The sequence below is a fragment of the Canis lupus genome, chromosome 19 (assembly GCF_011100685.1).
Source record: "Canis lupus familiaris isolate Mischka breed German Shepherd chromosome 19, alternate assembly UU_Cfam_GSD_1.0, whole genome shotgun sequence".
NCBI classification, from domain to species: Eukaryota; Metazoa; Chordata; class Mammalia; order Carnivora; family Canidae; genus Canis; species Canis lupus.
The window spans coordinates 35,825,696-35,843,993 of NC_049240.1; the positions used below are offsets into that span (position 1 = coordinate 35,825,696).

The 18,298-nt window shown below is 35.7% G+C and overlaps 2 protein-coding genes across 42 annotated transcripts in view; one reads left to right on the top strand and one right to left on the bottom strand.

Annotated features, from left to right (window-relative positions):
• The window catches only part of DPP10 (dipeptidyl peptidase like 10), a 1,276,525-nt gene that overhangs the window by 927,923 nt on the left and 330,304 nt on the right, over nt 1-18,298 (bottom strand). The window lies entirely within an intron of this gene.
• LOC111091159 overlaps nt 8,962-18,298 on the top strand; it is a 96,859-nt gene continuing 87,522 nt past the window's right edge. For 23 of the 40 annotated variants that reach the window (XR_005374142.1, XR_005374152.1, XR_005374141.1 and 20 more), the window contains exons 1-2: nt 8,962-9,025; nt 11,291-11,393. Coding sequence is in view for 2 of the 40 variants with exons in the window: in XM_038565011.1 (XP_038420939.1) it covers nt 11,389-11,393 (5 nt within the window). In the remaining 38 variants the exon portion in view is untranslated. Of the gene's footprint in view, nt 9,047-10,849; nt 11,034-11,290; nt 11,394-15,975; nt 16,213-17,520; nt 17,618-18,298 lie in introns of all 40 variants that reach the window. The other 17 variants (XR_005374148.1, XR_005374146.1, XR_005374160.1 and 14 more) reach the window with 11 other exon arrangements.

Sequence of the window (18,298 nt, forward strand, 5' to 3'; positions counted from 1 at the left end):
GTGAAGATTCTGATTCCAGAAAGTCTCCAAGAGGCTTTTAGAAAAGAGCCTGGTGAAATCTATGTTGTGGGCTGGTTGATTTTTAGTGACCCTTAAACCACAGCTAATTTACCAACCATGTAATGAGGAACCCCTTCTAATCCCCACAGTTTATCTCATTGTCCCATGGCACCTTCTTAGTCCGCTTTCTTATCCTTGGGGATGACCTGCCTGGAAATGCTTTGCTTAAGGAACAAAGTACATGGATCCATGGCAGCCTATGGAAAGATCCTTATGGTGAAAAAATATTAAGAAAAATGGTGAACCCTTTTGATTAGTAAGTCATGCAAATGAAAAGGTTTTTGTTGTCTCTATCTACCAGATTGACAATAAAAGAGATATCTGGGTGGCTCAGTTTGTTAAGCATCCGACTCTTGATTTTTGCTTAGGTCATGACCTTACGGTCATGAGATCAAGCCCCATAGCAGATTAAGTTTCCCAAGATTTTCTCTCCCTCTCCCTCTCCCTCTTAAAAAAAATGCTAATAAAAGAATAATAATATTGTTGAGGAGAGGAGCAACCTCATATATTGCTGGTACACAGATAAGTTTAAAGGAAATTTGGAAATATATGTCACATACCCTAGAAATGTGTATGCTCTTTTCATGCCCACCAGTTCAACTACAGAGAACTGATCCTAAAGAAATTATTAGGCAAGTGTGCAAATAAAATTTAGATAAACACAGGATCATGGATAAATGGCATTTCTCAAGATATCAAAAAGTCAAAAATAAAGATTTTAAAATATATAAATTGTTATATTACATTGAACCATATTGAAATAATTGGTATTTGATGATCTATGGCTTAAGAAAATGGTACTTTGTATGACTCAACTTAATAATTAAGAGTACAAATGAATAAAATACCAGAACACTATTAAAATGTTTTTATGCTTCAGTATCTGTTTATATGTACCCAGAAAACATATATTGAAGACTATCAACCAAATGCCGATTGTTCTTATATCTGAGTGCTATATGTATTTACTTTTCCTTTTCTATATTTTATCATTTTTCTCTCAATGAGCATGGCAAATGTGTAATTTCAAAATAAATAAAGAAGACAGCATTGAGATAACCAATTAGCAATTTTTCCACATTAACAATTTTAAGCTCATTTCCAGTGACCCAAAGTTGGGGGTACTTCAAAGTATTTTCTGCAGATGGTGACGTGATAATATGTGTTATTAGAAAAAGTAATTTCCAGTTATTGTATTAGAATTCAGTAATTACTTTTTCAATAAAGAAAGTGAAAACTATTAAGAGCAAAAATGTGAAATAAATTAGCTTTATATCCTACACTCAATTAAACTATCATAGCAAGAAGGTAATGAATTAAGATAATTTGAGGATAGGAATAAGACTCTACAAAGCAGAGATTTAACACTCTTCTAAAATCCATTAAAATACTCCAAAAGAAGATCACAGTAAAGTGGGTAGCCCACAAGATAGTTCAGAGAAACTGCAACATGCATGCTAAATAGGTAGAGAGAGTTTTCAGTCTCAGAAGTCTTAGAGACTCATGCACAAAGTAGCTCAAGCATGCAAAGCATGCCTTGATGACAGTGGCCCTAACAGTAAAGCTGAGTTTTCCACTAGCTTCACCACTTTCTAAAATAGTAAGATAATCCTGGTCTTCTGGCATGTGTGCTCTCAAGGAATCCACAAAATATTTGAGCAGTCACTGATGTGTGAGCATTTAATTTATTATAAGGAGCCATTCATAAATAGTAGTGCTTGCTACTAAAATCCTGCCCATGTCTTTCCATGGCCTCTGAAATAAAAATGAGATTGCTTTCTGGGATACAAAGCTTCAGGTTTTGCCTGTTACACTAATGTAATTTTCCGTCATTCACACTGGCTTTCTTTTTGCTCCTACAGGCCAAACTCGTTCCTGCCCCTATGCTTTTGTACTTGTCCCCTCTACCTAGAACTCTGTCTCCTATTTGCAGGGCTAGGTTCTTGTCCTTCAACCTGGGCTCAAGTGTCAGCCCCTGAGAGTTCCCCAGCCACCAGGCAAATGAAAATAATCCCTTTACTCGTACTCATTTCCTATTACATCAGTTGTTTATGCTTACTTTTTCTCATAGTACCTAACACCATCAGACTGTCCTCTTTGTCTCTGAAGCCCAGGAGAAAGAATAGGATGTATCTTCAGTGCCTAGAACTATATCCGGCACATAGATACTCAGGATACTGTTGAATAAATGCCACGGCCAAAAGAGAGTGCTCTGAATTGTTTCTTTTTTTCTTTTTAAATATTTTATTTATTTATTCATGAGAGACAGAGAGAGAGAGAGAAGACAGAGACACAGGTAGAGGGAGAAGTAGGTTCCATGCAGAGAGCCTAATGTGGGACTTGATCCCGAGACTCCAGTATCACATCCTGAGCCAAAGGCAGATGCTCAACCACTGAGCCACCCAAGCGTCCCCTGAATTGTTTCTTTTATGTGGTTACAATGGTTGAAAGGAGAAGCTATGAACCCCATGGATCCCAACTTTCTAGAGTCCCAGTGCTGGTCCAGGTGGCTTTCTTAGGCAAACATCACATTTCTGTGTGGTTCATCTGGGCTTTTCTATTTTACTTCACTTTGATATGAACTAAGCTACCAGTAACTAGATGGGTGTTCAACACTGGCTTATGCCATTTTAGATATAATCAAACATCTGGAGGTTCTGGAATTAACCCCTAAAAAGACATTTCCTTACCTGAGAATGACATTTTTTTAACATATTCTCTATGATGTTTTTAAAATAAAAGTTTGCTGTATACTACTGGATTATAGAAATTATACCTTTGTTTTCTAAACATGAGGTTATACTTCAATATTGCTTAAATCTTTTCAAAATACATGCTGGCACAATTTCCATAAGCCCCATCATCTTGGCAGACATCTTCCTCCTTGCTCCCCACTTTTCTGCCTTGAGATTCACTGAAGTAGAACAATGCTTCTCCAACCATTATCTTCTTATCCTTGAGGGTGTATAGACATATTTTCAGAAGTCTTTGAAAATGTGTTTCCTTACAAAGGGGTGTGATGCCTCCAACACAAGTTTTAGAATCACTGAGGTAAAAAGCTAAATGAAGCACAATTTACACTTAAATGCTAATATCTCCAGGAGAATAAGTTTTCATCTATCATTTATATTATAGTGATTTAGCTTAATCAGCTTATTTTTCCCCTAATTCACAACTGAGATTAGCAACTTTATGAAAACTGGAGGCCTTGGTGGAAAGAAGGAGAATAGCAATTTTACATCATGAAGACACTGGTCTGGTTCTCCAAATAGAAGTTCTGGGGCAAGTGTATTAGCATAGGAACAAAGGAAGGAGGTAGTCGGAAATGAAATTGGGACTTTGTGTTCTAAAACTATCATTTTACATCTTGCTTATTGGCCTTGAATGCAGGAAAAGAAAATGGGATCACCTTCTTGCATCTTTTTATTCCTGCCAGAATATGGAATTCAGACTCAAATTCTCCTTAGCAGATTAATTTCTTTATGATTTAAGGCAACTTTGATAGGTTAATATGTTAAAACCCCAAACCTAATGGTATTAATAAAGCAAAATATATTCTGAATTCTCAAATCTAGTTTATACATTCTTTAGCTCCTTAGACTGTAGTCTCTTAAGGATAGGATTCCATTCTATTCATTGTTGGACTCCCAGCGTCCTATTAATTTTCCTTTGAGTAAATTCTGGGGATGAATAAATACTTTTGAGTTCAAGTGTTGTGATTTGGGAACACAAATGCTCATAAGTTGGGATGTGTGTTTCAGGTCTTCTAATTTAAGGAACTGGCCACATCTGTGCATTCATGTGGCTCAAAGATGGTTCTAACATTCTTCTTTTGGTTACCGCCTGCTTGCCTGCATGAAAGGGGCCCTTTCCATGCCAGAAAACAGAAGGTCACTTGGGTTTCACCCTCCCAGCAGGAGGCAGTAGGATTTAGTCATGGGCAGACCTGCCAGCAACGTACATAATAACACCTCCATAGTGAGAGACAGTTTCTCACATCAGACCAGACAGCAACCTCGTCAAGGGGAAACATCAAGGGAAAAGCAAACAAACAAAATATGCCCCATTTCCATCACCTCTGCCAAATGAATAGCATGCTCTCTATTTTTAAGAGCTTTATAAAACAACTCAAAAATACAACAGGGAGGGGGATGAGGTGTGGGTAAAGAGTTCAGCTGTATACTTCCTTCAATCATTCAGTGACCAGAAAGGAGTCCAATCCCACTTTCTCTAGAGGGTCACCAAGTTATTGGAGATGCAAGTGATTGGATGCAAGGGAAAATAAATGAAGCAAAAAATATATCTCCTAGAGTGGGAAAGACATGAAAAAAAGTTTACTAACCACCCCCCCAAAAAAAAAATTACTGGCTTTTCAGCTTCTTATGCATATTGTAAGGGCAGAGAAGAATAATGTGAATATCTTCCTTTTACAGCTCAGTCTAATTTGGCATGCCATTATAATTTCTGGCTCAGTTAGCAAATGACTGGAAACACTGCTTTCTGCAATTTTCCCTAAAATATGACAGTTCTAGAAGTTGTTCTATCGATGTACTTGAAACCAACCCAAGATGGGAGTGAAGTGACTATTATTCTTAATTTTTATTACCAGGGAGGCTTTATACAGGTACCTATGTGGAACTACATGAGTGGCCATCTACATACTGTGATTATGAATTTGAGGGAAGGAAAGACTTGACCAATTTCAGGAATATAGATGCCTGGAGTTCTACCATTGGAGATTAGCTCCTTTGGATTAAATTTCTGCCTTCTAGAGTGGTATGTTCCCATATGAATATACTTGAAAAGGTTATAATAAGCAATCACTACTGATATCTTCACATCAGAAGGGGCACAAATGTCTTGACATTATAGGAGGGGAGGGATAAAGGAAAGCCTATTTAGGGACAGATAGAAGAAGAAAACACTTTTTAATTGGCTCAAGTTCTGAAGCAAGGCACTCAAGACAAGTATTGTTTCTCCTTACAAACAAGGTGACCTTGAGTAAATTACATAACCTCTTTGAACCTTGATAATTCTTATCTGTAAAATGAGTGATAGAAGAGAGATTCAAAAGGATAGGAAAGAAAGCCAAGATAATGCTACATTATCTGGTTGGCCATCACTACAAGAGGCTCTTGATCCAAGGGCGCCTACCAAGAAGCTTAGTATGGCATTTCTTGGAAATTACACAACAGCACCAGACCACTTTTTTTTGCAAAGATGGCCCTAAGGGATATAAATTGCCCTGCACTGGGCTTGTGCATGTGCAAGTGCGATGTGCTGCGGGTATGCACCTAAGAGCAACTGGTACCAATCTTCTCCCAGTTGGTCACTAAGAGGGAACATGGGGGTGTTTGAAGTGGCACAAAAGCAGTGCCAGATGCATATATTTTATGTACATGTGTTTAGCTATGCATATGTCTTATTATTAGTTTAATATCTGTTTCCTATCTCTTATAAAGTAAATTCCATGAGAGCAAGCAGATAGCTTTCACTCACTCTTGTCACAACTACTTTTAGTCAGTATTGTTAGATAAATGAAAGAACAAAAACAATTGCCTTTGTACTTTAACTATAATGTTTTTTGGTATAGACTTTCCTTCTGAAATGCTTATTTTTGCTGTTGTTTGGATATGTTTTATCACTGGTGTCTAGCTTTTTCTGTTTAAGCACCTTCCCCCTTTTCAATTAACTTTGCTCTTAGCATTTTTGCTTGGATGTAATTTTACACTCCCAATAACCGAGTTAAGGGTCTTTTCAAATCTTGTTTACTTTTAGATGCTTTAATTTAGTTTTTATATTACATCATTAAATTTCTTTAAATCCTTACTAAACTCGCTTTTAATTTTAATGACTTTTTTTCTCATAGATCCTTTTGTTTCCAATCTGTATTTTAATTTTCCTTGTAAAGGAAATGGTTCATCCTTTTGGATTAGCATATTCACCAATGTTGTCTCATTTGATCATTTTAAAGACCCCACATCATAGAAATGACAGGGGTAAAGTACTGGCTCTCCCTCTTCTTACAACCAGAAAGCTCAGGGGTGTAGTCAAGCTGATGTCCACTGGTTCTTGCTCTGTTTTTTCCATTCCACCATTTGAGGTGTATCGTGAGAAATTACTGAAAAAAGCTAATTGAAATCACTGAAATTATTCCCAAGAAAAGCTGGGATATGGTAACATTTATTTTAAGGATGCAGTTAACATAAAATGCTACTATAGTCACTATGCACTTAATTACTTACTGTTGCATAATGTGTTTACTCATGGCTCTGAACACTCTAAATCTGTAAATGTGACAATAAAATAAAAAGAGAAGTTAAACTGGTCTTGATGACAGCTACACTCCATTGACCATTTGATTCCCGGGTCCCCTCGGAAGCAGTCAGTATGATTCTTGTTTTTCTTCCATACTCAAATGGGTGACTTTAGACTCTATAGACTCAATATTCTAATGTTAAGGAGTTTTCTTTCTCTGACTTTTTGCCAGAATCAAATGTAAATATAAGGAATTGTGGTATAGTTACACACACACACAGACACACACACCTTAAACTTCATATCTCCTCATCTACAAAATCTAAAGGAAAACAGAATACTAGTAATTCTCATAATCAGAACGAAGATTTCCAAGGAAAATGTAGGACACACATACACATACACATACGATTTTAATTTAGTAGGCTTAGGTTCAGCTTCCAGGGCTGACTCTGAAGAACTGACTGACTTCGAGCCACTTTAATTCTTTTACTTTACTCATCTATGAATCAGGATAAGACTTGTTTAAGGCTACTTTTAAAAGGTTGTTCTAAGGATAAAATGAGATGATGCATTTGTGAAAAGGATCCGAAGAACAAAAAGTATTATACAAGATTTAATGTGCCTTTTAAAAACAAAAATCATTATATTTTCTTATTAAGAAAATGATACATGAGGATTATGGAGAATTTGGAAGATGCACACATGCAAGGACACAAACGTGGGTGGCCTTAGACATTCATCCCCTTTTCCCTTTCAACAGGTGAACAAGAAGTTGGCTCTGCAGATCTGAGATAAATCGACAGAAAAACAGATACTACTGACTGAGCTAACCAGATTTGACCCTTTTTTAAAAGCTCATTTTCTCTGTCAGGATGCTTCCATCAGTATGTTCGAAAGGATTCAGTCATGAATTTACTAGATGTTCCTGCTTCCTTTTTTCTATATATGTAGAAGACCACAGTGGTGGGTTTCTCTCTTCCAGGATGCTTTTCATAGTATACCAAGCTCTGCCGGTTCCAGCATATTTCTTGATGGAAAAACAATATGAGTTTCTGTATCACCTGCTTTGAAATTGCTATCAATGAATCTTTTCATATGCTTCCACCATGTGTCACAAAGAGCGGGTATACCTGTTTCCCTTTGCACAAAAATAAATGAATAAATGCATAAATAAATATTAAGCCATGAGTCCCACAGCCCATGGATAATCACTTACTGACATTTCTAACAGCACTTTGAATTCATTTGGAAACATTCAAGTATTTGAAGATTCACAGCTAAAAGCAACTCGCCTCTGTGAGCTTTTCCAATCATCTATATGGCAAACTGATAACAGCCATGTATCAAGAAGATTTAGAAAAACCAGAACTTTTTTTCTCCTGAACTGTATATGTAGAGACATTTCACTGGGTGAATGGCATTTTTTTTTTTTTGGTATTGATATACCTCTCCATAAAAAGTTATTTCATGTTTATTCATTTGTTTTTTTAATTTTATTCAACTATTTTCTGTTGGCTACAAACACATAGCATTTCTTGAGAATCTTAGAGTGGTTACAAAAGGAAAAAAAAAAAAAAAAGATGTGAAACACATTCCTTGCCTTCTGAAACTTAGATCTTAGTATGAGAGGCCATACAAGCGCATGTAAATTAAGTGTTTCATTCACCATTATATTCTTAGTAACTGACAAATGGTAGTACTCAATAGAATAATCTTCCCGATAGAACTGTAATGTTCTTGACTTAAGGAGTGTCTCTTCTTGTATCTGTCCTCAACATGTGCAAAATTCTCATTCACAACAAGTCAAAATAAGGATGCATTCAAATAATTTAACCAGGAATTATATTAATTTAAAATATCCTTTTTTATGTCGATAAATTAACCAATCGTGTAGGCATTTAAGACATCTTACTTGAATACAGTTTAACAAAATTTCTAATAATGAAAATAATAATACCCTTCAAACACCAAAACATCTTCTTGAGGACTGTGGCATCTAAATAAGTGTATTTATAATTTAATGATGTGCTAAGGTAACAAGTAAACACTGAGAATTTAATGGAATTTAAGGATAACAACTGGCTAAGTTTTAATATATAAACATACTGTCTTTTAGTATATATCTTAAATCCAAATTGTCTCCTGTACCCTAAGGTATTAAATAATTACAAACTCAAACTTCTGGAATTAGATTGGCCCTTAGATTGGTGCTTACTTTGACTAATTATAAGTCTTTTAGATTTCCAAGGAATATATAGTTAACACATAAATAATGTTCAATGGGAAAAATGAATTATGAAACTTTGCCACTTATTTTGTTTCCTCATAGCAGAGGTATAAAAATGGTTGATGGAGTTAAGGGGCAAAAACCTCCTACATTATCACTACAGTATCATCTGCATTTGATCCTGTGAATTAGGCAGGGCAGATCTTTCCTTTTTCCTTCCTTCTATCCTTCCCTTTCTTTCCTTTTTTCCTTCCTTCTATCCTTTCTTTTTTTTTTTTTTTCATTTTTTCCTTCCTACCTAACTTCCTTCTTCTTTCTCATATTATCCTGAGAGAAACAGTTTTGGAATTCTTGACAACCATGGTCACAAAAGTGAATAGCTAAATTCCATGTGATGAAGTAACAATACCGACAAAATTCCTAAATGATATCAGATGATTCTAGTGCAGTTCTGCGCAACCCTGATGCCATGAAATGGTAAGGGGGTGATTATCACAGGTCAGAGCATGTTATAAACAGGCCATAAAACCAAGTGGGATGTAAGGCCAGGTGGGACTTATGACAGGTTATAAAGTATAAACTGATACTAGATGGGAACCTGTCAAAAAATCAGTAGTATGCTTGAAAGGATTCAGTCATGAATTCAAGTTTTATAAGATAAAAAGGCAAAAAGGCCCTCCCAAGAAACTGGGAGACCTCTGATACTAGATATGATATAACTTTGAAGAGAAGCTGCTTTGGACCTAAGCTAACTCCCAGAGGAAAAGCTGTCATTTTGTTAACACTAAAAGTTCTACTGGAACATCTATATCCCTATCTATCTGTATCTAGAGAGAGATCTTCAGAAGGTTCTGGTTGCCTAAATGTTTTTTCTTGTGCGTACTTATCTTAATCTTTATGAAACAAAGAGTTCCTCAGTCACATGAAGTGCATTTAGTCTCCACATGCACATTCAGGAGAGAAAACTAAGTCTTTTATCTAGAAGTTCCCCAGAGGTATATACTAATTAGAAGACTATTATCAAAGTGCTGCTAATTTTTAGATGTAGAAGAAAGGGGAGAAGAGATCACACATTATTTTTATAAGTACCACAAATGACTGTGACACTATTAAATTGTGCATTGTCTTTCATTCAGTTAAATCCATGATTTGTTTTAAAATGTCAGAAACCTGTGGCAGAGGCTGATGGCAAGACCCAAACTTCCATTATATCTTCCACCTGAACATATAGGTGGACTCTGTATTCCAGTCCTTTGGGGATTTGGTGCTGCCATGGGATGAGTTCAAACCAATAGAAATTGCATGAAATTGGTGCATACCACTTCCAGGCCTGGCTCCTCCACTCTTTTATGCCATCTTCCATGATTTCTCTTTTCATCTCCTAGTTTGATTAATACAGGTCCAATGGGACACTCCAAGACTCTAGAGCTTTACAAAGCCATTAGATAGACTAAGCCTGTAATCCTAAATAATTATGTGGAGAAAAACCAGCCTTCTTCCTCATCTAACTCAAATCAACAATAACATGATAAGGAAATAAACCCTTATTCTATTAAGCCATCAAAACATGGAGTTGCTATAGATTTATCCACTGCAACTATTGTTATGTGACCCAGTAGATATTTTTGAAGATTATTATATGATCAAATCACATTAGAAAGTAAACATCCCAATCATGAACAATGTCACTTGTATTTATCTTTTTGACACCAGCATTTTAATAATTCAAACATTTTTTCTTATGTTTTTCTTATGTTTTCTTATGTTCTTATGTTTTTCTTATCTTTTCTTACTTTAGCAGCTTACATCTTAAAAATCAACTATGATAAGACTGAGTTTACTGTTAAAAATGGTGCCCCTTAACATTAAATGATGATGATTATGATGATGAAGATTAGATAATGGTGATATCAATAATATCTTACTGAATTCATAGCTTTCTTTTCTTTTTTTAATTTAAATTTATGTTTATTGGTGTTCAATTTGCCAACATATAGAATAACACCCAATGCTCATCCCGTCAAGTGTCCACCTGGCCATCACCCAGTCACCCCCACTTCCTGCCCACCTCCCTTTCCACCACCCCTAGTGCGTTTCCCAGAGGTAGGAGTCTTCCATGCTCCGTCTCCCTCTCTGATATCTCCCTCTCATTTTTTCTCCCTTACCCTCTATTCCCCTTCACTACTTTTTATATTCCCCAAATGAATGAGACCATATAATGTTTGTCCTTCTCTGATTGACTTATTTCACTGAATTCACATCTTATAAGTAATACAGTTTATTTGATTATTTCATTCTCAGACATGTTCAGGATGAACATCATTATTCCCATTTTAAAGGTACTGAATCTGAAACCAGGAAATGTTCAGTAACTAATAAAAGACAAAAATATTCAACTTAATATCTTCAGATTCTGACCCTAATGTTTATGCTTTACTATCACTACCTTACAAGTTTTTGGGCAGAACCTATCACCAAATCATGGGTGAGTATGAGTCTACTTAAAGGGCATAGAGTTTTTTTGGGTACATCACTGGACAAAAGTTACTGTAAAATATCTTGGTACTGCAGATCAAGGCTTTCTGTTCATAATGATGTCATTATGATACAGCCAGGACATTATATTGCATTTAAAGAGATATAAAGTTGTCATTTAAATATTTGCTGCTTTGGCTTCATATTTATTACTGATTGCAGTTTTTAGATGAGGATTTAAATACTATTTTACATTTCTTTCTCAAGCTCTGTTATAATGGATTTCAGCGCAAGACATTTAGCATTTCTGAAGTGGCTGCTTCTTCCCAGACAATGCATCTAGTCAAACTCCTCTTTTGCTGCTGATGAAGTAAGTGACTTAATATCAGAGATTGAAATGGAACAATTACCAATTTACAAAACTTCTTCTAGAAGAAATATAACTTAGAATAATATATCCAAATGCAATCCTCAAAAAAAAAAAAGATGATCTAAATAACTGCTATAGATTGAATGTGTCTCCCTGAAAAATTCATACCTACTACTCAACATGATGTTATTTGGAGGTGGGACCTTTGGGAGGTGGTTATTATGTTGTGAGAGTGGAGCCCTCATCACTAGGATTAGTGCCCTTATGAAATAGTACCCAGGGTTCCTTTTCCCCTTCTCTGCATGAGGACATGGTCAGAAAATGGGCAGTTATCTATGATCCAGGAAGTGGGCCCTCACCAGACACAAAGCTGCTCATACTTTGAGTGTGGACTTCCCAGAACTGTGAGAAATAAATATTTGTTGTTTAAGTCACCTGGTCTATGATATATTTGTCATACAGCCTGAACAGACTAAGACAGAAATTAGTACCACAAAGTGGAATGTTGCTGTAACAAATGTCTAAAAGTGTGGAAGCTGCTTTGGAATCAGATAATGGATAGAAGCTGGTGGCACTTGAGGTGCATTCTAGAAAAAGTCTACATTGTTGTGAAGGGACCTTCAAAGGTGATTCTGGAGAGAGTTCAGAAGGAAAAGAGAAGAAATGTAAAGAAAGCTTCCATCTTCTTAAAGAATACCTCCATAATCATGAACAAAATATTTGTAGAAATATTAGATGGTAATAGCCATTGATAGTAAGAGCCAATAGATGGTAAGAGCCATTGTGACAAGGTCTCAGAGAGAAAGGAAGAATATATTAGAAATGGAGGTGAAGCAATCCTTGTTACAAAGTGGCAAAGAACTTGGTTGAATTGTATTTGTGTTCTAGTGTTTTATAGCAGGTAGAACTTTCACTGAAATTAGTTATTTAGCTGGAGAAATTGCTAAGCAAAATCTTGAAATAGAGCCTTGGCTCCTGATTGCTTATATAATACTAGAAAAGAGAAAAGACTTAAAGTTGGAATTGTTAAGCAAAAAGGAAGCAGGACTTAAAGATTTGGAAAATTCTTAGCCTATCCACATTGTAAAAAGTGAGAACACTCAGGGTCTGGCCAGGAGACCATTAGATAAGGAGATTAGTGTGGACAAACCTTCTCAGTAGAGGCTAGGAATTATTCTTCAAGATAATGGAAGAATGGGGGATCCCTGGGTGGCGCAGCGGTTTGGCGCCTGCCTTTGGCCCAGGGCGCGATCCTGGAGACCCGGGATCGAATCCCACATCAGGCTCCCGGTGCATGGAGCCTGCTTCTCCCTCTGCCTGTGTCTCTGCCTCTCTCTCTCTCTCTCTGTGACTATCATAAATAAATAAAAAAATTAAAAAAAAAAATAAAATGTTATTAAAAAAAAAAAAAAGATAATGGAAGAATGACCCTACAGGTAATTCAGAGATCATCAGGGCTGTCACACACATCTACCTGGAGTGCAAAAGCCCCAGGGGTATGACTGCCTCCACAGCTGCAGGGCTGTGACCTCAAACCAGAAAGTCACAAGTGCAGGATACCAGCCCCACAGAACCTCAAAGCCCAAGGCAGAATGCTGCATGAAGTCCCAGAGGTTTTAGCTGTGAACCTGAGAAATCAAGCAAGTTACGTATTTCCAAACTATGATGGGGGAGGGGCAGGCATAGGCTACTAACCCAAAAAGAGAAGAAAAAAAAAAAAAAAGATGCACACATCTTTGCAGAGAGACACATTCAATCTATAGCAGTTATTTAGATCATCTTTTTTTTTTTTTTTTTTTAGGATTGCATTTGGATATATTATTCTAAGTTACTTTTCTTCTAGAAAAAGTTTTGGAAATTGGTAATTTTTCCATTTCAATCTCTGATATTAAGTCACTTACTTCATCAGCAGCAAGAGAGGAGTTTGACTAGATGCACTGTTTGGTAAGAAGCACATCCCCTACCAAGTTGGGGGATGAGGTTGTCACCCCAGTGGGTCTGCAATTCAGAGTAGCAAGCCAGAAAGGATTACTCTAGAACCTTAAATTTTGCTCACTCTTAAGTTTTGAACTTACCTAGGACCCGCAACTCCTCTCAATTTTCCCTTTTTTTTTTTTTTTCTCCTTTTGGGCTAGTATCCTATGCCTGCCCCTCTCCCATCATATTTTGGAAATACATAACTTGCTTGATTTCTCAGGTTCACAACTAGAGAACAATTTGTCTCAGAATAAATTGTACCTTGAATGTCACCCATATCTGATTTTTTTTCTTTTTTTTCTATATCTGATTTAGATGATACTTTAGATTAGATGAGCCTTTGGAAATAGATTTGATTTTTTGGTCTTTTCCTCTTTGATATATTAAGAAGAATTTCAAGAAATAGATGAGAATATGGTCATCAGAAACAATAAAATTTACTCACTCTTAGTATATACCATTTGTTTCTGAAGTAAAGAACATCTTAACATACATATAAACATACATACATACATACATAAAGCCCTCATCAACCATTTTTCATCCTATGAGAGCAACTACAGTATATATGCTATACATTTTATAAAGTATTTTCACATATAATATTTAATCTTTGTAAAATTCTTAAATTTATATGAAAACTGATTCTCAAATAGAATTTTTATCTACCACAATGTCTTCTATAATTATCACTTTATATACTCTCTGAACATTTAAAATCCTTTTTCAAAACCCACAGAGCCCATAGAGGTTTCTCTACTCACTTAATTTTCTACTAATTATTCTTATATTTTTCACTAACTTTATTTGACTTAAATCATTAAGAACTTGGATGTAGTACTTTAGATCTGTTATAATCATTTGCTTTATTATCCAACAAACATTTCTGAACATCTTCCTGTTTGCCATAATGAGCAAGACCTAGGAAATATGGTTATTGCTATGTGGTAAACTGAAACTCTAGAAAACAACAATGACAAAAATGGTTCTAACTTGTAGTATTTGCCAATTTGTGTGGTGTAACTACTCCCACTACAGATTATTTCAAGCAAATGGATCACAAAATTCTTATGAACACTCAGTTTTCCTGTGCTTATACATGCCAATTCCATCATATCCCTGGCAATGTTAATTCAGATTCAGTGCCAGCTTCCAAGCTGCTTATGGCATGGTAAGGAAGACAGGCATTCAATTTTTAAGAAATATATAATGTTGGGGAACAGCTGATATAATCAAAATATGTACTAGAAACAGAGACGTCATAAGGGAAAGAATAATAAAATATTTGGGGAATAAAGGTCAGAGAAGTTTTCTTTCACCAGTACTTGAAACTCTGCAACCTTGAGGATGAGTGTGGGTCTTTTCCTTCTTTGAGCAGCAAAAGTCATTCATGAGAGACAGAAAGAGAGGGAGAGAGAGAGAGAGAGGCAAAGACACAGGCAGAGGGAGAAGCAGGCTGCCCTGTTTGTGTCTTAATTGTTGTCTAGTTGTTCACTCAGTTAAATAAACTCCATGACAACTAAGATATATGTGCACCTAATTTTTTCCTCTGAAACTTTGTTTCTTTATCTATATGTATAGCTTTACCTAAAATCAGTATGTCTTCACATCATGTCTTCAAAACCCATCTCATTTGTGAGCTCTTCTGGGAAGATATTGCCAACCCCTTCCCCCACTCCCATTCTCTCCAGCTTTGTGTGCCTTTCACAGTGAACCTTCTCTCCTTCAGGGTAGTTCTCATGTGTCTCTCTATATGTATTACCAAGAATATGAATTTATTTATTTAGATATCTCTGTCAATTGAAATGATAGTTCCTTGAGATCTAGGACAGCTTCTTATTTTTATTGCCAAAGCCTAGAACAGTGTATGATCTATTGGAGGCACCCAGTATTTATGAATTGTATTGAACTCATGATAGGTGTTTAGATTGTAATTCAAATGGTTAAACAAAGAGTGCTTTTAATTGTTGGAAATGTGAATATTCTCTGTTTTCTGGCTTCACCTCTTTAATTACTGATGCCATATACTCAGAGGTAATGAGTTCTAAGACTCCATGCTAACATTGCTTAGAGAATGAAAATTTACGAGGCTCCTCCAGCCTGCTAGAATATTCCTTCGGGCTGAAATCCACTCACGTTAAGCTCAGCTCAAGCAAGATTATAGGGAAGCTGATAAGAATAAGGGAGAATTTCCATAATGCCCAGAAGTGGGATAGAAATGCTGATCCTTGAATTTCTGTGTATGGCTTTAGGACATTTCTAAACTTGTCATCAATATGAGTCTACCCCCTACCAGCTACAGAAATCAGAAACTCCCATTTAAAAATCAGTGAATTTCAGGGCTTGAAGGGATTTTTGGATATCTACATTGGCACATCTCAACTTGAGCGATATACTGGTTTGAATTTTAGAGGTAGATTCTCCTGGTATGTGCCAATTACTACTAATCTTCCCTTGGACATTTCATTACATGTATAAAATTGGGTTAATAATAGTAAGTAAATTAAAGAGTTAGTATCAGTACTAAATAAGATGATGCATACATAGTATCTGCCCTCTAGTTGTATCTCTATCTAACCTCCTATCATATCATTGTCAATTGTAGAGTCAAGGGTGAGGATCATGACCCAGACTGGATGAGTTTAAATTCCATCTCTACTATTTACTGGTTGTATCAACTTAAGTAAATCACTTACCTCTCTCTGGTAGTTCAGATTTCTCATCCCTAAAATGGGAATAATATTAATAACTACTACAAATGATTGCTGAAAGAATTAAATGATACAAGGAGTTTAAGACAGGCTCTGGCCCATAATGAATAGAAGATGAAGTTGAGATATAGGTTAGTGTCAGATCAAAGAAATTGCATGCTTTAGAATAAGCAATTAACTCTTATAGGTCTCCTCCTATATTTTAAACAAATTCTTGCAAAGCCCTGGCCCACTGATGTTAGTCACTACTGTTTACTCATTATCAGCCCATCAATGAACATCCCAATGCATTTATAGAGCATATACCATCGTTTGCAATCATGATATAGTAATTTCTGCCTCACAGTTAACTTCAACATTTTTGTAGAAGTTTCTTTAATTCTTTAGTAAAAATTTCAAGCTAGTGTTAGGATATAGATTTTTTTTTCCTTAAAATAAAATTATTTGACTCCAGCAGAGTCACCCAAAACTTCCTGTTTATTCTATTTCTTTCTCTAGTAGCCAAGTGTGCCTTATTATTTTTTTTTCTCTTCAGAAGTTCAAGTATGGTGCACTTATCAAACATAGTAATAAAAAACAAAGCCTCGGGGTCCCACTTACTTTTATGCATAGGTTGGTTATAGAATGCAGTACATGAAGAACATTTGCTTGCCTAAAAACTGTTCAGGCTCACATAGGAGTGCCAATTTCACCATACGTGACTTTTGATCATTTCAAACTATGAACTTCTTGAGGACAGAAATTCTTCGTAATCATCCCTGGGTACAGATTAAGAGCCATTAGTGGGGATGTTGAATGAATAAATACAAATAAATATAAACACTTGATGCTTCTTAGCCATTGGGTTACTGATATTCACTTTATGATTATTTGTGTGTGTGTGTGTGTGTGTGTGTGTGTGTGTGTGTGTGGTGGCAGATGACTAAGGAAAAAGCAATAAAATATAGAGATTTTATCTATCTGGATCACTCCATGAGTTGATTGTATATGGATTTCAGAATGTTTTTAGATCTAGGCTTTTGTAGTGATTTTCAAGGGACTTTAGTAAGTTCAGATTCCTAGAATCAGATCACGCATCTGCATTGCTTCTTTATAGAAATGCAAAGACCTAAGAAATGTGCTAAGAATGAAAATGCTTGCTTTGGTTTCCAATTATACCTTGCAAGATAAAGGACATTAATTTAAGACTTGTTATGCTTAGCTCCTTTGGGGAAAAGGTGTGGAAAGAACTAATGTTTATTGATCCTGCATTATGTGTGAAACTCATTACATATGTTCATTTAAAAAAATCAGGTTTGTTGAGTTATTTCACTAATTTACATAAAGTGAAAGTTCATGATGAGGTTTGATAAATGTGTACAGCTATATAACTGCCACAACAATTGAGTTGGACAACAAGTATATATCACCCCTCAAATTTTCTTTGTGCCCCTTTCTAGCTGACCTCCTATCTACTTCCAATCACTGGCAACGATCCATCTGTTTTGTACCTGAAGTTTTGCCTTTTCAGTGATGTCACACAAAAGAAATCATATAGTATGTAGCCTTTTTGTCTGGCTTTTTGTGAACCATATGTTCTAATTTAATTATTACTAATACTCATGAGATATGTGTTGTTATTCTTTTTTTATGGAAAGGAAAATGAAGGCTTAGAGAGTTTAAGTGACTTGCTCTCTCTAAGCTAGATTTTGATCTCATATATAAAGAAGTTGATACTTTTGGGATAATACTAGGCAAAATTCATTAGTTAGGTATCTGCTCATATTTAGTAAATACTGACATGTTGGAGCATACATAGAAAGACCATTGGGTCAGAACCACTTGGTGCTAGCATCTTAACATCTAGCTCAACAGATGCTCAAGAAAACTCTTAAGGAAAATTAGCAATTGGCCACCGTGAGATCACCCTAACACTCTGGTCCACCATGCTTGTTAAAATGAGATTGTATCAACAATGCTTGCTTCCCCTGAAAACAAGGCATAAGATGAAAACTTTAAAAATGCACATTGAGATAGGGAATATGAACCCACAAGGTAGAATATTTATAGAAAAAACTCCCTTACTGTGAATAAGGATGTCATAATTGTTTATCAGTCATGATATAGGTATCCCACTGTTATGATAAAGCCTAAGTGAAATATATGTTTTATTTTTCATTTAAAGGAAAATAGAATAAATGAGACAAAGATTTGGGGCAACATGTTATAAAAAATAAT